The sequence below is a fragment of the Prunus avium genome, chromosome 2 (assembly GCF_965620075.1).
Source record: "Prunus avium chromosome 2, drPruAviu1.hap1.1, whole genome shotgun sequence".
In the NCBI taxonomy this organism is placed as follows: domain Eukaryota; kingdom Viridiplantae; phylum Streptophyta; class Magnoliopsida; order Rosales; family Rosaceae; genus Prunus; species Prunus avium.
Window position 1 is genome coordinate 7,201,146 of NC_142285.1, and position 24,244 is coordinate 7,225,389.

A 24,244-nucleotide genomic window follows, 5' to 3' on the forward strand; every position below is an offset into this window, starting at 1 on the left:
TTTGAATCGGTGGGGGAGGTATCGTCTGCTTTTTCCTTGCTTTTCGTGACCAGCTTCTCTTTTTCGGATGTCAGAGTAAACTCTACAACAAAATCTGCTAAAGCCTAAGCTTTTATAGCAGTGTTTGGCTGGTAGAGGAGGTCGTATTGACTAAGTTCGATAGCCCATTTCATGAGTCGCTGAGAGGCGTCGGGGCTGTGGAGGATCGATCTCAAAGGAAATTCTATCATGACAACTATCCGATGCGCTTGATAGTAGGGCCTTAGCTTTCTTGCGGAAACTATAAGCGAAAAAATGAGATTCTCTATTTTCGGGTAGCGAGTCTCTGCGTTGAGGAGAGCTTTTGAAGTGTAGAATACCGGATGTTTTGCCCCCAGCTCTTCTCGGATAAGAGCTGAGCTGACAGCTGAGTTGGACACCGCCAGGTAGATGTACAAGTCTTCGCCTGGTATCGGTTTTGAGAGTAAGGGAGGTGTAGTGAGGTAGGTCTTCAAGTTTTGAAAAGCTACTTCACACTCGTCATCCCACTTGTCCTTGTGTCCTTTCTTCAAGGGTTTGAAGAATGGCCTGCACTTGTCGGCAGATCTCGAGAGGAATCGGTTGAGAGCTACTGCTCTACCCGTTAGACTTTGTATCTCCTTTGTTGTGGCAGGTGACTTCATGTTGAGTATAGCCTTGACTTGATTCGGATGTGCCTCAATTCCTCTTTGGGTGACTAAATATCCCAGGAATCGGCCAGACGAGACTCCAAATGTGCATTTGCTCGGGTTCAACTTCATGTTGTATTTTCGGAGCAGGCTAAATGCCTCGGTGAGGTTTGTGATGTGGTCTGCTCGTTGGGGAGCTTTGACCAACATGTCGTCTACGTAGACCTCCATAGTTTTACCGATTTGCTCCTTGAAAATTTTGTTTACTAGCCTTTGGTAGGTTACTCCGGCGTTTTTCAGCCCAAAGAGCATGACTTTGTAGCAGTATGTACCTCTTTCGATGATGAAAGAGGTTTTTGCCTTGTCGTCTTCATGCATCATTATTTGATTGTAGCCGGAGTAGACGTCCATAAAGCTTAGCAGTTGATTGCCGGAAGTTGAATCGACAAGCTGATCAATTCTTGGCAGTGGAAAGTTGTCTTTGGGGCATGCCTTATTGAGGTCGGTGTAGTCAACGCACACTCTCCACAGGCCTTTATCTTTCTTTGCTACTAGAACAACATTCGCCAGCCATTCTGCGTAGGAGACTTCTTTAATGAAACCAGCAGCTAGGAGCTTGTCGATCTCGGCTTCAATGATGGCAACTCGCTCGGGCGCGAAGTTGCGTCTCTTCTGCGCTACAGGCTTGATTGCTGGGTTGACGTGTAGGCGATGGCAGATGATCTGGGGATCGATGCCTGGCATGTCGGATGGCGGAAGGCTGCAAGCTCTGCCTTTTCCTCCTGGCTTAGGAAAGAGCCGATCCGCTCTTTTCTCTTTAGCTTGTCAGGATCAAGGGGTACTAGCTCAACGTCCTCTTCGGGCTTCCATCCTTCTTCAGGAGAGACCTCCGGACGGATTCCCTCGACTTGGTCCTGATTCTTTGATTGCTATTGGGAAGTAGCTATTCCCTTTCCTTTCTGGTTTGCTCGGCCGTCAGGAACGGGATTTGCCTTCTCCTCTCGTTGCTCTATTCCCTTCATATCTGCCTGATTTACAGGGAGAAACTGTGTTTGCTTGCTTCTCTTCAGCCCTTAAGCTGAGCATTTCCTCGCCATTGCCTAATCACTGTTGATCTGACCGATTCCGCCCCCAAGGATAGGGTAGCAGATTTTTTGATGTGTGGCGGAGGTGATGGTGTTGATCTTGTTGATCCATGGTCTGCCCAGAATGCCATTGTAGGGTGAGAGTTCATCAATGACCATGAATGTTTGTGAGCTGATTACAGGTGGGGAGTAGACGTCGAGATCTATCGTGCCCACGGTAACCGTTGTTGCGCCATTGAAGCTGGTTAGTGACCTAGCTGATTTGTTGACCTTTGTCTCTAAGCCCATCTGCTGGATGACTGCCAATTGTAGGATATTGGCCGCACTGCCCTCGTCTGCATGGATTCGATCGACCCTGGCCTGAGCGATTTGAATGCTGATGATAAGGTCGTCGTTGTGTGGCAGATTGAGGCAGATTAGATCTTTCTTTTGGAAGCCGATCACGGGATCGTCATCTGCCAGTGGGAGACTATTGGAGACCTGGGAGATCATAGTGGCCTATTTGATCTTCCTCTTCTTTTCCTTGCTAGTCAGCCCAGACCCTTGGAGTCAGCCAGGATTGTGTTAATCCTTATGACTTTTTGAGGTTGCTCCTTGGCGGCATCGCGGTCCTCGATTCGCTAGATGGCCTGCTTCGCAATGAACTCCGTGTAGTGGCCTTCTCTTACGAGTTCTTCGAGGTACGCTTTCGAAGCAAAGAAATTATTCGTATTGTGCCCGTGCGTCGCATGGAAGGCACAATATTTTCTGGTATCCCTCTTATCCGGATCTCCTTTCAAGGGTGGCGGTCTTCGTACCCAAGGTTTATCCTTTACTTGTGCTAAGATTTGATGTATAGGGGTTGAGAACTTGGTGTAGTTCTCCTTTGTCGTAAGGTCTCCTTGTGGGCGCGACCTACGTTTGTCTTTGTCTCAGCTGCTAAACCTGTCGCTTCTTTGCCCTGCCTGCTTGTTCGGCTGATCTTCCTGCTCGGTGGACTTCTTCGCGGCGATTCGATCGTTATCCTAGAGTGCGTAGCGTTCCGCGGTCGCAATGACCTCTGCTAGAGTCTGGCTGGGAGTGATAGTCAGCTCGCGGTATAAGTCGTGTTCAGCTGGAAGACCTTTCTTGAATGCAGAGGACGCGATTCGGTCATTGCATCCTACGATGTTAGCATTTTCTGCTTTGAATCTCTTGATGTAATCTCGAAGAGATTTGTTGGGCTTCTTACGCAGGTTATACAGGTGGTCAGGATTCTTCTTGATCGTCCCGTAAGAAGTGTACTCTTTGGTGAAGACATAAGCAAGCTCCTTGAAGTTGCTGACCGACCCGGAAGGCAAGGTATGGAACCAGTCCTGAGCTGCTCCTCGCAAAGTCATTGCAAACACCTTGCACATTAGCGCGTCTTCGGCTTTGTAGAGGATCATAAGGCTCTTGAAATGCTTCAGATGGCTTTCGGGATCGGAATCTCCTTTGAAGCATGTGAAAGAGGGCGTTGAGAATCATTTTGGAGGAGTAGCCTGCTCGATTTCGGCAGTGACAGGTGAGGAATTTGCTCGGTCTACTTCCATGCGTAGTGTATCTTCGAAATTTCCGCCAATCTTTAAGTCTCGAAGTTGGTTATTTACAAGCTTCTCAACGTCTTCCACACGCATGGCTAGTCGGTCACGTGGGCGACCTTGGCAATTTGGATGACGCTGATTGACTTCCTCGTTGGTTTGCAAGGGTCGACCTTCTTGGCTATGCTGCTTAGACGGCGTGTTGGTGGACTGCGCTTGCGAGGGATCCTCTGTAACTTGGTGACGAGAATTGGTTCTTTGCGGGCGGGCAACGGAGCGCCTTTCCCCACGGTTCTCATTGTGAGGGTTATCTGGTTGACCTCCCCGAGGGCCTAGCCTTTTGTGAACATTTCTCTGTGAGCGAGCAGCAGAGCGCCTTTCTTCATGATCCTCATTGTGATGGCCGTTAGGTTGACCTCTTTGGGAGCCTAGCCTTTCAAGAATGTTTCCCTGCGGGCCCAGGCGGGCGCGGATGCCAGGTTGTGGGCCTAGCCTTTCGCGCACATTGGCCCTTAGATTCAGTCTGGATGGGAGACTTCGTCTGCTCTGAGTGTGGCTCGCAGATGCTTGCGACATGTCAACAAGTTGAGCACGTTGTTGTCCATCTCCTTGTCTGCTTACTCCTGCTTAACCTGCTTGGTGCCCATTGAACTGCATATCGGCGCGTTCGTCCATCCTTCTCTCTTCGCCCTGTTGTCCAAGGCCAAGGTTTTGAGCCAAATTTATTTGGTTGAGGAGTTGCCTCATCAAATTATTTTGGTCGTCCATTCTCTGAGTTAGCTGGTCAACCCTCAGATTAAGGTCTACTTGACTTCGTGGATCGGGAGGAGAGAAGTGTGTGGAGCCCAATTGCACAAGGGCTAGGGTTTCATTAGAGGTGTGAGCGGGAGCGTGCATCGGGCGCAGAGGCAATGGAGGGAATGACTGAAGTTGCTCCAAGATTGGGCCAAAGTCGGCGGTGGTAGTGAGCCCACCTTGATGGGAGGTTCCACCATGCTCGGCGGCAATGCTATGAAGGTGGCTAGATCCGGCCACGGGGCCTTGAGATGGTACGACGACGGCTAGCGCAGTGGTCCCAGCTGAGGGCCCAGCAGGTGGCGCGGTGGTTTGTTGCGGGTTCATGGCGGCTAAAGGTGGTGGTGCCACCATGTCGATCGCAGGATCATGGGAGGAGTAGCTTTTGGCCGTCACGGATTGAGCCATTGCGGCGGTCTTGCTCCTCGTGCGCTTGCTTCCAACCATGGTTGTTTGGAAGGCTTCGGTGGATTTGGAAAATAGGAGGAACGGATTCCTTGAGCATGCGTTGAGTATAACTCGTGCTCTCAATGAAAGCACCAAATGTTTGTGCAAATAATCTCACGGGAGAATATTCGCTTCTAGATCCTTGAACCTTCGATCTTCCTTCTCTCTCTTCCTCAATTCCTGTAAAACAGATTGGAGTAAATAGACCACACCCGAGGGGTGTTGGCCAAAGGCCCTCCGATGCCTAAGTTAGTCCGAGTGTTTGTAGGAAAACAATAGCTAAGCAAAGGGTACGGAGTTTGTATGGTGTAAATTGGGCGGCCGGAGCCGTGTGTGGTGGCCGAAGCCGTGTGGAGAAAATATGGAGAGTGGAGAGTGGAGAGGGAGAGAGAGAGCTTCGGGTATTTTCTCGGGTTTTGGAGCTAGGTTTTGAAGTACCTGGAATGATGAATAAACCCATCTATTTATAGGAGCCTCGGGGCTAAGGTTTCGTAGAGATTGAGTCGGGCTTGATAATATCTGAATTATCTTGTTAATTATAAGATAATATCCTATAATTAGGATATTATCCCTTTGATAAGATAATACCTCAATTATTGATATTATCTCATTAATTATAAGATAATATCCCAATTAATGATATTATCTTTATTAATTATGAGATAATACCATATAATTAAGATATTATCCAGATTAATTAATTATCCCAATAAATGGTTTAATTAATTAATTTAAGGGATAATCTTCTTTTCCACGTGGCGTGCTCTGATTGGAGACGAAAATATTTGCTCCCACACCATATGATATGAGAAATAGAATAGATCAAGTATATACATGTTTGCTGCTTCTGTTTTCTTTTTCTTTTTCTTTATTTTTTCTTAAGAAAACCATAGTAGGGTTAAGGGTTATAGAACAGACGATGAACAATTGGATGAATATTGTTAAGGGTTATAGAACAGACGATGAACAATTGGATGAATATTTTCTTGTATCTTTCTCATATCAACAGAACAAAGTATATATACAGATAGTACATTGAATCACATCTAACTTTAAGGCTAACAAGCCGAGATCCACTTTTAGTGGGATTTACCTTAGACTAACTTGGAAAGTAAATATATTACAATAATAATTCTTAAATTTCTGCTGATTTTAATGAACAGGGGTTGATTCAATCAGTTTGGATTCGAAGAACCAACAGCTAAAAGTGGCAAGAAGAAGAGGGATGGATGTAGTGAGAATGGTGGATACGGTTAGGAAAATAGTTGCAGCGGAAATAGTATCAGTTGGCCCAGCCACGGAAGACAAGAAAGAGAGAGACGCTGCTGATCCATCTGCAGTGCCTTATGGAACTTGGACATATTCACCGTTTCTAGACGAAAATCCTAATGCATGTTCAATCTCCTAATCCATCAGGTCTATATTAGGCTTTGGAAATTTTTTTATTGATGACGGTATTGATATGCAGTATGATGAGCTAAAGGGCGTTCCCAATTACTGTGGTTGTTAGTTGTTGTATTTTTTTTTATAAATATATAAAAACTTCAAGTCCATTGCACAATTGACCTATTAGTCAAACAATATGGGTAGAATATTTTCAGATCTATTTCATTCTCCGAAAGGAGGTATTTATAATACAAGGTTACAAACCCTAGTAGGGTTTAATTAGGAAATAAGTGGAATCCTAATTACATAATATCTATACAAAAGGAAAAGATAAATAAAACCTAATAGAATAAGGCTATACTCGCCAACACTCCCCCTCAAGTTGGAGCAAAGACGTCACGCATGTCCAACTTGTCAAGCGAGTTGCGAAAGATACTTGTAGAAACAGCTTTCGTAAGAACATCGGCTAACTGATACTCTGAGCGGATGAACGGAAAAGAAACAATCTCTGCATCCAACTTTTCTTTAATGAAATTTTGATCAACCTCCACATGCTTTGTACGATCATGTTGTACCGGGTTATGAGCAATTGCAATCGCAGCCGTATTGTCACAATATAAATCCATGGGTTTCTTAGGCCCAAAACCAAGGTCTCTCAATAATCTCCTCAACCATAGTAACTCAGATATACCATGAGCCATTCCCCGATACTCGGCCTCAGCACTAGATCGAGACACCACCTTTTGTTTCTTGCTCCTCCACGTAACAAGATTGCCACCAACAAATATAAAATACCCAGATGTCGAGCGGCTATCTGTAGCTGAACCTGCCCAATCAGCATCTGTGTACCCTTCCACATTTGTATGACCGTACTTGGAAAACATTAACCCCTTGCCCGGAGTCCCTTTGAGGTATCTCAAAATACGTGTCACGGCACCCATATGATCTTCACTAGGTGAGTGCATAAACTGACTCACTACACTCACTGCATATGCAACATCCGGACGTGTATGAGCCAAATAAATTAATTTTCCCACAAGCTGTTGATAGCGCTCCTTATCAGTAGGAGATTGATCAGGATACAACCCCAACTTGTGATTCTGTTCACTAGGAGTATCAAAGGGTTTACAATCCAACATTCCAGTTTCTACAAGCAAGTCCAAAACATATTTTCTTTGGGACAGAAAAATACCATGCTTAGATCTGGCAACTTCAATCCCAAGAAAGTATTTCAAGTCACCTAATGATTTCATCTCAAATTCAGACACAAGATATTTCTGAAGATTCTGTATTTCTACCTGATCATCTCCAGTTACAATCATATCATCAACATAAATTATTAAAGCTGTCAATTTACCTCTGCGTCGTTTCAGAAACAAAGTATGATCCGCGTTACTTTGTACATACCCAGACTTTCTCATAAATGCAGCAAACCTCCCGAACCAAGCTCTTGGAGACTGCTTTAATCCATACAATGATTTCCGTAGCTTGCACACCATACCCTCCTTAGAGGTCACGAGGATACCCGGTGGAGGATCCATGTATATTTCTTCTTTGAGGTCACCATGGAGGAAAGCATTCTTGACATCAAATTGTAACAGCGGCCAGTCATGATTAGCAGCTAAGGATAAGAGTATGCGTACAGTGTTGAGCTTAGCTACTAGAGCAAAAGTCTCTGTGTAATCCACTCCATATGTCTGAGTATACCCTTTTGCTACCAATCTTGCCTTGTAACGGTCAATGGAACCATCAGCCTTGTACTTCAAAGTAAACATCCATCTGCACCCAACTGCCTTTTTTCCTTTTGGTAAAGGAACTAACTCCCAAGTAGCATTCTTGTTCAAGGCTTCCATCTCAACATGCATTGCATCTACCCAGTTTTGATCAGATAGAGCATCCTGCAACTTAGTTGACACACATACACTAGATAATGACACAAATATGATGCATATGACTTAGATAAACGATGAGTTGACATATAATGGTTAATGGGATATTTAGACTTGGCATGTATATCAGGAGAATATTGCACTTTAGGTTTCCTCATTATCACAACTTAATTGAGGCAATGGCAGGGCAGAGGGGGGTCTAGTATCAATTTCATCTGAACGAGAGTCGCCAATATCACTATTATGTCCTTCTGAGAGAGGCTCGAAAACACCAAAAATATCGTCTGGCGACCGGTCGTGACATTCCTCGCGACCGGTCACGTCACTTGTATCGGTATTGTTGTCGCTCGTCGAGGAAGGCGACCGGTCGCTTCCTACGTGCGACCGGTCGTTTCCAGGACAGATTCGTTCGCGATTGGTCATTTCCTCACTGCGACCGGTCGCTTCGCTTGTATCGGTACTGTTGTCGTTCGTCGAGGCAGGCGACCGGTCGCTTCCTATGTGCGACCGGTCGTTTGCAGCACAGATTCGTTGGCGACCGGTCGCATCCTCCCTACGACCGGTCACTTCCTGTTCGCCAGAAATTCCTTCTTCAGCTCCAAGATCTTCCATATCTTCTACTCCGAAACTCTTCAATTCACTCCCCCTCTCCCCCTGAATTGAAGAGGAGGGAGAAACATAATAGGGTACTTCTTCATGAAAGGTGACATCCAAAGTGACATGTACCTTCTGAGTAGGCGGGTGATAACACTTATAACCCTTCTGAGTAGTAGAATAACCAATGAAGACGCAGCGGAGAGCATAAGGATCAAGTTTACTCCGTTGATGGGAGTAGACATGAGCATACACAACGCACCCAAACACCTTCGGAGGTAACTTAGAGACCGAAACCGGAGGAGTAAGAGCGCACAACACATCAAGTGGGGTCTTGAAATCAAGAACCCGACTAGGAGTACGGTTAATCAAGTAGGCGGCGGCCAAGACACCATGTCCCCAAAGATGATGGGGAACAGACATATCCAACATCAGAGAGCGAGCAACTTCAAGTAACTGACGATTCTTCCTTTCAGACACATCATTCTGTTGAGGTGTGAATGGAGTGGTAGTTTGATGAATGATACCTTGATCACGAAAGAACTGGGTCAAGGTATGATTCACATATTCACGGCCATTATTCGTCCGAAATACTTTAACACGAGCATGGAACTGAGTAGACACCATGACACAAAAGTCAGGAAGAATAGAGGCAACATCATGTTTATTCTTCATCAAATACACCCATGTTAAGCGAGTGCAGTCATCAACAAACGTAACAAACCAACGGAAACCATGAGAAGTCACACGAGCAGGACCCCAGACATCAGAATGTACTAACTCAAAAGGCAAAGCAGCTTTATTATTACTTAAGGGAAAAACAGTACGGTGGCTCTTGGCCATTACACAAGTCTCACATTTGAAACTAGACTCATCACCCGAACTACATAACGAAGGAAACAAATGTCTAAGATAACCAAACGACGGATGTCCTAAGCGACGATGCCATAACCAAAGTTGTTGCTTGTCTTTGACACTGCCACTCAGAGCTTTATTAGCGACACAACCACGAACTGCTGCAGCTGGCAACTGTAAGTAAGATAACCCCCCTATACGTTTACCATGCCCAATCTTCTCGTGAGTCCTGAGATCTTGGAAAAAACAATGGGTAGAATAGAAGGTAGCAGAAGCGTTAAGTGTATCAAGTAAACGCTCAACAGATTACAAATTGCAATGAATATTGGGAACCAAGAGTGCATGAGACAGAGGTAAAGAAGGAGTGAGATGGATGGTACCTTCACCGGTAACTGGGGAAGGTAAACCATTAGCACTAGTAATATAGGGGTCACGAGGGTTATGCGACAACTCATCAAACATATTATCATTATAAGTCATATGATCAGAAGCACCAGTGTCAATTATCCATCTAGTAGAACCCATACCTAGCATAGTATCGGAAGCACACAGATTTGCAGATGGAGCCGGAGGACGGGCCTCATCAGGAGTCACAGTGTAAGTGGTCTTGGGGCCATACATACGAGCTTTGTAGTCAGCAATCCAATCAAGGTAACCATGCTCCTTAAAACACTTCTCAGAGTAATGATTCTCATTACAATGGCGGCACTAGGCGGACCTTCAAGAGAGGTAGAGGTAGAGGTAGAAGGACAAGATCCAGCAGAAGATCCAAACTTTCTAGACAGAGAGCGACTGGTCGCGTCGTGCAGGGCGACCGGTCGCTGACGTGCTGGGTCAACCTTGAGAGCCAGCGATCCTCCTCCAAGCATAGCGGACTGACGAGTATCTTCCTCCATGACCATAGCATAGGCTTCGAGAGGAGGTGGAACAGGACTAAGAGCAAGAATACGGCTACGAACACCATCATACGGTGGATCAAGTCTGCCAAGAAAATCATAAACTCGATCGGTTTCAATTTCTTTCAGACGATGAGCCCCATCAGTAAAACAACTAAACTCATGCGGACGCAGACAATCAATCTCTTGCCAGATAGCATGAAGTTTTTCATAGAACACTTTCACGGATTCACCATTCTGACCTATAAGTATGGATTGCCGTTGGAGTTGAAACAAACGAGAACTATTCTGAGTCACAGTATAGGTCTTCCGAGCAGCCTCCCATATATCAAAAGCAATATCACCATGTTCGAACAAGGCACGAACTGGTTTAGTCATGGAATTGAGAAGCCATGACTGCACCAGACAATTATCTTCCTCCCATTCAGCATAGGCAACGGAATCTTAAGACGGAGCAGGCTTCTTCCCGTTGATCCAACTAGCCATACGACGACTAGTAATCGTAATACGCGCACCACGAGACCAAGAGGCATAATTGGAGCCATCCAATTTGTCAGACGTAATCGGGGTAGAGTAATCACGCGAGGGACGTGCCTCCGTCGATGTAGACGCACTAGTACCAATCACAACCTTGGAATCATCACCCATGATAGTAGCGGAAACAAACACAACACGGAGCAGATACGATAAACACAGCACAGGCACGGGCACAAGAACCCTAAAAGAAATTGGGGCACAGAGTAGAACACGGGTGGGCACAACACACACAGGTCACCAGAAAGTCGGCTCTGATTCCAAGTCAAACAATATGGGTAGAATATTTTCAGATCTATTTCATTCTCCGAAAGGAGGTATTTATAATACAAGGTTAAAAACCCTAGTAGGGTTTAATTAGGAAATAAGTGGAATCATAATTACATAATATCTATACAAAAGAAAAAGATAAATAAAACCTAATAGAATAGGGCTATACTCGCCAACACTATTTTCAATACAAAAACAAAGTTCAGAAAAATAAAGAGCTTAAATGTAACAGTATTTAGCGATTTGTCAATCCCATCGGATAAAATTAAATTCAATGAATTAAGCCTTTGATTTCTTCCCTGAGATCTTCCTATTGACGGACATGGACTTTTGGGCCAACATGTACAAATTGGAAGGCATCCCATGACATGAGATCAAATGAAATAATGTCTATTCATTTAAAACTAGAGTACTTCTATGGTGCATCGGGCGTATCGGTACAGCCAGTCACATGGCAGTCACGTGCTTGTTTTTAAAAACAAGGGAAACCTTAGCAGCAGGTCAACAGGTGAAAGATTTCACGCGCGCATCAACATCGTCTTCTTCCCTAAGCTCATCTGGCTGAAGTTCAAACTAATTTCTTCGTGGTCTTCAAAGTCATCTTCTTCAACTTCTCTTCGTGGTCTTCAAAGGCATCCTCTTCATGATGTTCCTCCTCTCTGCAACATCTGGTTGAACTTCAAACTGATTTCTTCGTGGTCTTCAAAGTCATCTTCTTGAACTCATCTTCTTGAACTCCTCTTCTTAAACTCCTATTCGTGGTCTTCAAAGTCATCCTCTTCGTGGTCTTCCTCCTCTCTGCAACATCTCTCTTCTTTGTCATCATTATCAAAACCCCCTTATTTTAGGGTTTGGATTTTGGTGATAATTTTAGGGGTTAGCATTTCGGGTTGATAATAGGAATTGGAATTGAGTTTTTCCAGTCATTGGTGGGTTGTTGGCACTCCTCTCATCTGTAATCGATCCCTTGTGAAAGCATTTGGTATTAGCTCATTGTGAAAGTAAGTTAACACTTTGTTTTATGTTATTGTTAATTGAAATTTTGTGGTGATAACTTGGGGCAAGAGGGGAAGTAGGTTGTTGACATTCATGAGATGAAGTGGGTTTCTGATTGTGAAAGTGTGGTGACGTGAAGTGGGTATCGTACATTGTTGGTTGTAATGTTCATGCAATTTTAAATACTGTCATGCAATTGCATATGTCTATATGCAATTACTAATCACCTGTATGCAAATCCAAGTCATTGAATGCAATTACAATATATAGTTTTGTTTTTAAAATATGCAAGTGAGGTGATTTCGTGGTAGGTAGGTAGGTAGGTTTGACTGTGTTTTTGAATATTGTGTTCTGGAGCGTAAAGTGTTCCGAAAGTGTAATGTTAGGATTGGTTAAGATTTGGATTGGGATTTGAAAGGATTGAGAATCCCGGCCCAAGAGAGAAATTCATGGGTGGGTTGTGTGCATTATTTGTGCAATGTTATAATGGAGGGCTGATGCACTTGCAAGTAGTGTTGTGCAATTGCATATCAGTATATGCAATTACTAAGAGACTTGTGCAATTGCATATCAGTATATGCGATTACTAAGAGACTGTGTGCAAATCCAGGTCACCAATGTGATGTTGTGGTGTTTAGGGGGTTTAGGGTGTATTCGGCTTTGGATAAGTAGTCAGATTCTCGTCGCTAGAAAGAATCGCATGATAGTGTTGTGTACTTGATTTATGCAGGTTATGGAAGCTCCAAAAAGGGGAGAAGCGAAAGGAAAGCGCAAGGTCGAGAGTAATGTACAACATTCAAGAGTTGGCCGAGATGCATTTTTTAATTTCATGTAAGTTATACGTACATCTAAAAATTGGAAATGTGGTTGGTTAATATTATGATGATTTTTTGATTAAAAATAAATGATTTACAGAAAAAAAGAACGACATGAAATGGGGAAAGTGCGCAATGCAAAGTTGGATAGTAAGGTGAGAGATGGCAATGGATTGGGTCAGTTTATTAATTATTGTATGAAAAATGCTCTTTTAATGAGAATTTATTTTTTCAAGTAGAAGAAGATATTGTTAATAAGTGGAGGAAATTGAACCCTAAAGAGAAGGCAACATATGGTTTTGCCTTCGAAAGTTTGAGTGGGCAAGTTGAAGGTTCGAGTGGGCAAGTAAACGACTCAGTGAATGAGATGGGTTTGATCACTAGATGCAGCCCGAACCGATTCCATCGAACGGTGGGAAAATTGTCGAATGAAAAGCGGTTAGCAATTAATAGTATTGGGTTCGGTAACGTGTCAACTTTGTCCTGCACTCGTTTACACCGCTAACTATGCCAATTTTTGATTCAAAGGTTCAATTCTGATACGTCTTCTATAGAACTGCACGGCAATGTGTTTGGAATAAGTGCCTATGACTTCGGGCGTGTTATGGGTCTTAAGAACACCGGTGAGAATGTTGAACTCGGGTGTCCGGTAAAAGATGAAAAGGTGAAACAGTTAGTGAAAGTTTCGGTGGAAATGGTAAAAGAGTATTAGTAAGGGGTTTAGCTGAACAGTTGGAAAAGTGCGAAAATGCGAATGAGGACTTTAAAGTTCGATTTGTGATGTTTACACTTGGCATTGTACTTTGCCCCACATCTTCACCATCAGTGACTGGGAACTATTTAACTTTATTGACGATCCCAGGAAAGATAGATAGCAAGAACTGGGCCGACCATGGATTCAACTTCTTACGTGAAGGTGTTAGGTCGTTCAAAGCGAAGAAAGTTGCATATGTAAATGGGTCACTGCTTTTTCTCCAACTATTTTATTTCTATTCAATTGTCCATGGTGGAGTATATGTTGATAAATCTTTGGATCCCATTGTGTCTTGGGACAATAACTCAGTGTGGAAATTGATTAAATGGGTTAGAAAGCAAGGTGGGTTTGATAGTCCTACCGTTCGGGTTGTTTCAAAGCACCGTTCAACGAATGAAGTGTCCGGAGTAAACGTTGACAGAATTGTTCAAGAAGTTGCTATTAGTTTGGCGCCAGTAATACAGGCCGAGGTGAAGCGCTCAGTTGAAGGACTTGCTATCACGTTGGGGCCAATAATACTAGCCGAGGTCCAGCGCTCAGTGTTGGAAATCACTGACAAGGTAATGAGTCAATGCAACTGCATGAAGGACACAAGAGGACCTCTTCATCCGGGACATGGAGATGTAAATCAAACTAAGGAGGATGGTGCACTGAAAATATCCGATGATGGTGGTGAGAATGTTGTGACGAAGAAGGGTGAAAAATGTAGCAAATTAAAGGAGAAAGGTGCAGTTGATGTGAACAATCCTTGGACGCCATTACCGGATGGACAGGGTTTCATTGAACCCGAGGTATGATGAGCGATTAGGAGTTTGAAGATCGAGTTTCTTGTTATCTTTTACATTTATTAAGTATGCATTTATTTACATAGTTGTAAAATACTTAATTTTTTTTTCCTAAATGTAATATTTGAATTCTCTTTTCCACAATTGAAAATTGACGTGGAAAAGAGGAAGTTCACAAAATATGCTCATGGTGATATAGGTGGAATTAAGACACGCCGTACGACAGAAAGGTGTCCAGGGCATTATTGTAGAGAGCCATGGATTGACCCGTCAAATGCAAAAGGAAAGGCAGTGCAGAAGACGGCGTCAAAGATTAAAATTGGGCCTTTCAAATTAAAACCTGGGGACTTAGCAGACTCCGATTTGGAGTTGTTTAGTTATATGTTTAGGTCTAACGACCTTTCAAGGTAACAAACAAGTGTTGAATTATTAAATCGACCAAATTCCTTATATGTTGTCGCGTACGTGAATTGAATTATAACAATTGATTTCTTCTTCCGTTGTAGTGGGGAAGTTATAATTCAAATTGAAAACGAACATCATGTCACCAGAGGTGAGTTAATGTGCTTGAGGCCCGAAATGTGGATTAATGATGGAGTAATGAACGCACAAGTGTATTATCTACAAGAAAAGGGCTCAAGGAATTGGTACTTCCCCACATATGTATCGGTATGCATTCATATTTTTGAAAGTGTTATAGGTTGTGATTTAGTAAATGAATTTAAGCTTACATTATATGTCAATGTAGGATAAAGTTAATGATACAAGTGATGGTAAACTTTTTGAATTGGGTGTCAAACTGAGAAGGGAAAACTCAAACCGGTTCACCGTAGGCCTTAAGAAGTGCGAGAAGGTATGAATTTAAGTTGTTTTTTGCAAAATCTTGAGCTAGCTTTTGTATACGCATGTTTTTCTAATCAAGTCATTGTGCTCCTAGATGTTCATCCCCGTTATGGATCGAATCGGGAGTCATTGGTATTTGCTAGTCGTGCTTATTGGTGAAAAAAAGGTTGAAATATGGGATAGTCTCCCCGGTCCTAAATATAACGCAGCTCGTTATCAACAAGCAGAACGAATTGTAAGTTTAATTGACCTAATTTTGGTTAGTATTTTTATTCTCCTAACATCCCGACTAAGAATTGATTTGAGTTGATTGTGTTGTAGATGAAAGTTTTGGACCATATTTACAATGATGAGATTGTCAAAGATTTTGAAAAGGGCTGGTTGTTTGCAAAATTCAACATTGTGCGAACTGACAAGGCCCGTAAACAACTGAATGGATGTGATTGTGGTATCTTTGTCATGAATTGGCTAGAAGACATTGAATGCACATCACACGGTTCAAATGAAGTGAGTCAGCCTATATATCGTTTCATAGTTTTGTGTTCTATGTCAAATATTTTTGTTAATCATTTCTGTGACGGGTTGTTTTTTATTTGCAGTTTCAACATGCAAGTGAGCGGGTTCGTGTTGCACTATCATTGGTGAAGAACCCAAAAAATAGGCGTTTAAAGGAAGTAACCGAGTCCGCTCGAAGAGTAGTTGACGAAGAACTTAACAAGTTGGCCGAACTTTGTACGTTGAAAGTGCAAATTATAACCACCTGTTTTACGAATTTTGGAATTGCGCACAGGTACCTCTCAACTGCATCTGATTACTGCAATTGCATATTATTATATGCTGGTTGTCTGTCTCACATGCAATTGTATGTGTTTGCATGCAAAAAACATTGTTTGCATTTAGAATAAAGGCAAATGTAGGTATGAACATAAGGTGAAAACATATGACAATACAAGTGTAGGAAATTGCACAGCAACCAACAACAAATACAGTAAGATACTAACTTATATGACCACTATGGACTCATCATACACGTAAGGGGTTCCCGGTCCTCATACTCCGACACAGTTGAGTACAAGTAGGGCTCAATAATTGGCGGAGGTGGGTCGACTGGATGAGCAAGTGGCGGACTATTTTCCGTCGGAGGACATAATCGTGCCATTATTTCTGGCACAGAACGCACGACGGGAATCGACTCCTTCACTTGTTCACTTCCAAAGGCTTGTTTAATGGCGTTGTTCGCACCACTAAATGAACCACGTCTAGTGAGTTTCACATTATTGGGTACATCACCCCTAAACCCTCTCTTCACACCACACTATCGCGCAAGCCCAAACCCAATTGATTTTTCACCCAAGACCAAACACAGTACTGTGGGGCTCTATACTATTACTCCTCCTTAGAGGCCACGAACCGTTCAATTCAGAAAGAGACATTTTTTTCAAAATCTTCAATTCGAACTGCTGCAGTCTCTTTGTCTCGCGCGTTCTGCCGCCGATCTCGAGCAATGCCATCACGTCGCGCCTCCTGCCGCCGATCTTCTCTCAGCCTCTCTTGGTCTCTCTCTCTGGTACTATGTTTCTCTCTCTCTTTCTCAGTTCCTCTTCGATTCTGTTATAGGGTTTTGCATTTGTTTGGGTATTTATGTTTTGATTTCTGCATATGTTTGGATATATTCACAGCAAAAATAAAAAGCAAAAAAACAGTGTGGGAGTTCAGATTAGAGCGTTTGTGTTCTTGGGTTTTCTTTAATCTTATTTTCCCCCCTTCTCTGCAATCCCCACTTCTCTAAATCCCTTTGTTTTAATCATCTGTTACAAAATGATTAAAGAAACTACATGTATGGAGCCCTGCATTAGAACTCTAGTGGATGGTGTCTACAGTTGTACATTTGGTTGTACAAAGTCCTTGAGCACCCAGTTTGCAACTGGTAAGCTTCCCTAGGCCTCTTTCTCTAGACATCTTTCAAAATTTCTCTGTCTTCTATGATAAAAAGTTTTCTCAACTCTAGTTCAATTGAGTTCCCTTTGATATAAGTAAAAGAAGATAGAATATTTGCTTAGTTGCAAGGGTAATGACTGACTCAACTAGTCACTAAATGGACTAGTTTGGTTATGCTACTATTTTGAACCCTGCTCCAAACTAATCCAAACCGTTATGTTACAATGATTCAGTTTACGGTTTGAGTCCTAAATGAAACCAAACCGCACCGCGCCCAACCTTGCAAGTTACATAAGGATTGTATTCATGTCTGAAATAACATATAACAATAATGACTTTAAACATGTGAACCTCACTGAGATTCCTTACACAAATATGAAAATGTATATCATGGGATTGATATAAACTTAATTATCTACAATACGGAAAGATGCAAGAACCCATAATCAAAAGTGTACGATCTAAGCTAGACGTAAAATTGATTCAAATTTAATCATTGTTATTCTTTATGTGACACGTATGGCTCAAGTGGAAAGCTACTTTGGAGCCTGCTACAACAGCTGCAAGAATCATTAGCTGTAGATATTGTTACTTACTGAAACGAAAGGTTCTATATATGTGTGTGTGTGTGTCTCTTTGCAATAAAACAAGATGTACCAGATATTTTGTTTCCTTGAATGCTTTAAACACTACACACAGTTCTCATCGACTGTATACAAGGATGAGAATTATACGTATGATTGAAAAATTGATAGAACGATTTTATTTGTACTAGATTGTCATTGTGTGTTATATATGTCAATGAGATGTGATGTCTTGTCCATAGTTCCTGCAAATGTAATTAGCTTCAGAAAGTCTGAATGTGGAGCATACAACCCTTTTAGGACTATAAATCTCTAATATTGTTACTGTATATAGGTTCAAGGACGATGACCCGAGCGACAATGAGGACCAAGAACAAGTCCGACATAGTTGAAGCATGTCATCGAGGTTCCCGGCCACGAAACAGCATAAAGAAACCTATGCAAACTAAGTCTTCAGTCATATGTTACATTCTGCAATGCAAACCATCATCACTCGTGTGCACAACAAAATTGAACAAAATTTATTATTTATATATGTCAATGTTGTTTCGCTGTATATAGGAGTATCGCAGAAAATGTAAACATGACATAGTTAGAAAAGGAGAGACCAAAATTGTGGTACCAAAAGAGCATGAAGAAGATGAGGAAGAGGAAGAATCGGAAGAAGAAGAGGAAGAGGAAGATGAAGAAGCACAGGAAGAAGAGGAAGAAGAAGAGGAAGAAGAAGATGAAGAGGAAGATGGAGAAGAAGAGGAAGATGAAGAGGAGAATGAAGACGAAGCTTGGGTCGAAGAGAAAGAAGATGAGAATGAGGATGAGGATGAGGATGAGGACGGGGTCGCAGCTAGGTAATCCGGATGCAGAACAACACCCCACAATCCAAAAACGCAAAGGTGATAAAAATGTTTATTCACATACCCGAAAGATAAAGAAAACCATGTAAATTATGGATACGATTAAATTTTTGGGATCATTGGTCCATTTTGTAATATAATATGTTCACTTTATTGCCCCTTACCGTTTCTCATACTCTGTATTTCGGTTCCTTTCGCCCTTCGATTTATAGTTAAAAAATAGGTCTAATTATGCCTGTACAACAACATATTATCTAATTTTTGTTATTAGGGGTTTGTGCACAGTCACTATTGCATTGTATGACCGTCATGCAATTGCATGTTTGCAATGCAACTGCAGACCGTCTGTGGGCAAACTAAACATAGCTTAAAAACGCAAACCTAAATAATGTATAGCGCAAACACAAAGAAAAGCAAGTAAATACTTTATTATGACCCTATGTCAATTATTAAATATTAGGGTTATTCACAATTTGGTTAACGAAATTCAGGTTTTTTTGTAATATGAGCCTCTTGAGCTATGGGACAATGGCTATTACAAGGTAATTTCGATACTTGCTAGTTTTGTAATATAATATGTTTGGAAATAGCCCCTTACGGTTTCTCATGCTCTGTATTTCGGTTCATTTCAGCCTTCGATTTATAGTAAAAAAAATTAGGTCTAATTATGCATGTACAATAAAATATGATCCAATTTTCGTTATTAGAGGTTTGTGCACAGTCACTCTTGCATTGCAGCACTGTCATGCAATTGCATGTTTGCAATGCAAATGGAGACCGGCTGTGGCAAACTAAATATAGCTTAAAAACGCAAACCAAATTAATGTATAGCGCACAGACAAACAAAAGCAAGTAAATACTTTATTATGACCCTATGTCTATTATTAAATATTAGGGTTAATCACATTTTCGTTTACGAAATTCGGGATATTTTGGAATTTGATTCGCGCTACATGACAGTTTCTATTACTAGGTAATTTCGATAATTGGTCGTTTTGCAATATAATATGTTTGGATTATTGCCCCTAACCGTTTGTCATGCTCTGTATTTCCGTTCATTTCGCCCTACCTTATTTATAGTCAAAAAAATATGTATAATGTTGCCTGTACAACAAAATCGGATCAATATTTCTTATTTCCGTTTGCGCACATGTACAGTCACTTGTGCATTGCGTCACTGTCATGCAATTGCATGTTTTCAATGCAAATTCAGACCAGCTGTGTACAAAACCTTTAAGACTGTAAACACAAAGCCAACACAAATTTCTTATTTCCGTTTGCGCACAGTCACTCGTGCATTGCGGCACTATCATGCAATTGCATGTTTTCAATGCAAATTCGGACCGGCTATGTGCAAAACCTTTAAGACTGTAAACACAAAGCCAACACAAATTTCTTATTTCCGTTTGCGCACAGTCACTCGTGCATTGCGTCACTGTCATGCAATTGCATTTTTTCAATGCAAATTCGGACCGGCTGTGTGCAAAACCTTTAAGACTGTAAACACAAGGCCAACACAAATTTCTTATTTCCGTTTGCGCACAGTCACTCGTGCATTGCGTCACTGTCATGCAATTGCATATTTTCAATGCAAATTCGGACTGGCTGTGTGCAAAACCTTTAACACTGTAAATACAAAGCTAATGAAGGTATATAGCCAACACAAACAAAAGCAAGTAACAATTTCATTATAACCCTATGGATATGATTCAAAATAAGAATAACCAATTATGGTTTACGAAATTGGGTATATTTTGGAATGTAATTCGCACTTTTCGGCCCAACAATTTTCTAATACCAAGTATTTTCAGATAATTGGTCTTTACCGATTCTAATATTGAAAAAATAATTGCCCCTTACCCTTTCTGATGCTATGTATTTCGGATCACCGCCGCCTACATAAAACTTCCATCCAAGCACCCTATACAAGTCATAACACAGTTTCTCAACAATACATACATAAAACAATAATATATCAATCATATGAAAGCATCTTGTCCATCACTAAATCTACATTTAATGTTAATTGTTACATGTAAACCAAGTTCCAAAACTACAATTGTTTTGGGTAGAACCAGTAGATAGGGAAATAGGTTAACCATTGTCGAATGAGAAACCATCGTCAGTGTTGGGGGTAGAACCCGTTCCGTCTGCAGTAGAAAAACTATCAGAACGGACAAATCAACCACATAGTTGCCTCTGCATTGAGAACCCATTTCACTAGCATAACTGTAGCTAATGTCCGGGGACGGCCCTTTCTCAGTACTATACTGATAGTTTTCACTACCTGAACGGATATTCACACCTGCAATTCTACTTGGATGCAAGTTTCTTTGAGAGCAAGTACGCTTTGTATGTCCATATCCGCGACTCAAAAGACATTGTCGACGCTTGCGCCTTCCACCCTAGCTTGCTTGAGTGCCTTTTGTCTTAACGATCTTTGGATCTTTCACAATATTTTGAGGACATTGCCCAGAACTACCCAATTTCAGACTTGTCTCTTCTTCCTTTTCCCGTAAGCCTTCACAAATTCCCTCCCATCTACTAAACTCATTTCTCAACATGGCATAACTATCTGCACTCTTCGATGCATAAAAACATACTTTGTTTGACATAGCACTTAAACTTCCATACCTCGCCATTTCTACACCTTCGTTGGTAGTGTCTTTGCCTTTGTCGAAACATTCTGTGCATGTATCGCTTTGGGCACTCTTTGTCCATCTCTTCATTATAAGTGTTGGAGGAATTTTCGTAAGGTGCTCGCACTTCATTACATAAAACAGGTGGCAACACGGGATCCCTTCACTTTCATATTTCCGGCATCCACACTCTATCCGCATATTTTCCCCACCATGGTAAACACAAGTCCAATTATTATGCGGTTCACCATATTTTGACAATACGTATACACGACCTCCAAAATTATACATCACCTTATCATGAGTGAGTGCTGAACAAGATTCGACCTCTTCACGTACCAATACAAAGAACCTATGCGTGTAAATCAGAGAAGCTTGTTGCTCTAGTTTTGTCAATGCGGTTTTAAGGACTGGTGTTGAGTACTTTGCGTTGAAACCATCATTCGCCGTGGTATTCCTAAGACGTAACATAGCCCTATCAATTGCTGGAATACATTCAAACAACTTCACGCCTTTCCTCAAGTAATCTTTGACATACTTGTTCATGGACTCCACGCGTTGAGTGGTGCACATACCACCGAAAAACTTTCCTCTAAGACATGATTCAGCCCATGAGTCTCTTTTTGCATACATCATTTCTAACCATTCTTTTTGTTTTGGAGTACTCGCTTGTTCCTTCAAAACCTCCCATTTCTTCTCAAACTCGACCAACGCAAATGGTTCCCAAAGACATGCCTGAAAATTTCTTAGCAATTCATCGTCCTTCAAGTTATTCTGTGCATTCCTTGACACATGCCATGAGCACAACCGATGGTTAGACATGGGAAACACATCATCAATGGCTTTACGCATCGCCTCATCGCCATCCGTCAATATTGATATTGGCTTCTTATCTTTCATGGATGCCATGAATGTTTCCAATAACCACTTGTAAGTTTCAAATGTCTCGTCATGCAATAATGCGCAACCAAACATTACAGTAGAACGGTATTTGTTCGAACCGACAAACAACACTAGGGGCTTGTCATAAATATTTGTTTTGTATGTGCTGTCGAATATAAGGACGTCGCCATAGGCAATGTAATCCAAAAGTGAAGTGGAGTCCCTCCAAAACAAATTACCAAGCCTATTTTCCTCGTCAACACTAAACTTACAAAAGAATTCTGGATCCATAGCTCCTTTCACTTTCAAGTAAGAGAGTGCGGCTTCTGTGTCACCGTCGAGCAAAATTTCCCTGCGTGATGCATCCAACTTATTGTACAGATCTTTTATTTGAAAACCAACATTTAAATACCCACCACATTGGTCGACCATATACTCATACGTATGACATATTCTAACCAATGCTCTTCGCATTCCCATTGCTTGTGCTAAATCCAAATTTCGAACAACACGGTTACATTCGGAGATATGGCGATTCAAGTGGAGTAACTAGTTCATGATTGTGATGTGGTTCAAATTTTGTAACGACGTAAGTATCACGTTTCTTCTCATAACCCACCCAAAAATGGGCAGGACAATTCTCTCTTGTAATTGGCTTGGGTTGCCGAATCCTATCCGATCGATCATTAAACTTCTCATTTCTCAAACCTTCTTTAGAACAACACCACCGTCTCCTACATACTTTCCCTTCCAAATTACGAATCAATTTGTCTTTCCTCACGCTAAATCCAATACCCTTTGCATAACTCATATAATATTCTTCCGCTAATTCTATCGTTTTAAACTCTTTCCCCATAACATCTTCTTTGCTCGGTACAATAATGTCTACACCATTATCATCACTACTTTGACTAACCGGATGTTCGACAGACATATGCACACTCTCTGTTGCCGATGCCCCATGACTCGACCTTTCACAACCACCCAAATACCCTGAATCACTACAACCACCCTTTGAAGTCTCTACACCCATGTCCATCTTAGCAGACCCCTTCAAGCCTGAGAAACATAAATTCAAACTAAAATTACATTATAATCTATGTGCTAACATACTTTCTCTTCAAAACACACAATTGGAAAATCTCATGCAATTGCACATAATCAGGTCAATAATTGCACTATGTATAAATATTTCGCAACCAAAAACATGCAATTGCATCAACTCAACTCATTACCCAAAATACATTCTACTCCTAAACCAGAAAAACAGGGTTCTTCGAACTCTTACTTGATGTTTCCAAGGGTTCTTCAAACTCCCACCAACCTCGTATATCGATTGAATGTGGTACACGCTGGAATGGGCTTCAAAGCTCCTAAACACATCAAGAAATGGGCGATCTCATATCAGGCCGGTGACACCCTTCAATGTGCGACATTGAAGTTATGTATCAGACAATTCCAACAAAACAAACTAAATTAAATACCTCCGATTTCGTGACCATTACATCATGGAGGTTGGATCCACCGTCAATTTGGTATCTGCTGATCAGTTTTGGGAAAGCTGAGAGGAGAGTTGAGGAAGTCGCTTAGGCAGAGTCGCCAGGGTCGGCTTGGGTTTTCTCGTGGACGATCTCAATTCTGTCACCATTAGCTTCTTGCCTAAACCCTAAACCAAGCACAAACAAGCGTTGGACACGCTTAGGATGGATTTGGGCAAGTGAGATATAATAGTTCCTGGAGAAGTAGAGAGAAGACTTCGTCGGCAAGCACAGAGATTGGGCAAGCAGAGAGAAGATTTCCTGGAGGTGCAAACGATTGGATTTGGGCAATTAGAGAGGAGTTCGTGGAGGCTGTTAGGATTTTCAATTTGGGCAACAAGATAGGAGAGTGCGCGTGGTCTTCATCCTCTAAACCTGCTTTTCTGACAGTCACATGCGATGCACATGTTGAATAATAAAGGGCTCAACAGGTTACTAAGTCATTGAATCTCAGCCATCCATTTTTAACATGCAAAATCAGCCCTTGGATAACTGGCTGTGCTGGTACAGCCGATGCACCACAGAATTTTCGTTAAAACTATAGTCGGCTGTAAGAATAACAAAAACATGTCGGTCAATGTGGTCAATAATTTCTTACCAAAAAAAAATTGTGTTTCATATATTTTTTTATTGATCAGGAGAGGAATTATTTAATTTTAATTGATGGAGGAAAATTCAAA

General features: G+C 41.8%; 1 protein-coding gene across 1 annotated transcript; it reads right to left on the reverse strand.

Moving 5' to 3' along the window:
- Positions 1–20,910: 20,910 nt before the first annotated feature.
- On the reverse strand, positions 20,911–21,717 carry LOC110746187 (protein FAR1-RELATED SEQUENCE 5-like). The gene has a single exon (XM_021946396.2). It carries the CDS (start codon positions 21,715–21,717, stop codon positions 20,911–20,913), a length of 807 nt encoding a protein of 268 aa, XP_021802088.2.
- Positions 21,718–24,244: the final 2,527 nt, after the last annotated feature.

What these genes read in the sequence shown, in the direction of transcription:
- LOC110746187 (XM_021946396.2), bottom strand. Translation starts at nt 21,717, where the DNA reads ATGTGCACCACTCAACGCGTGGAGTCCATGAACAAGTATGTCAAAGAT.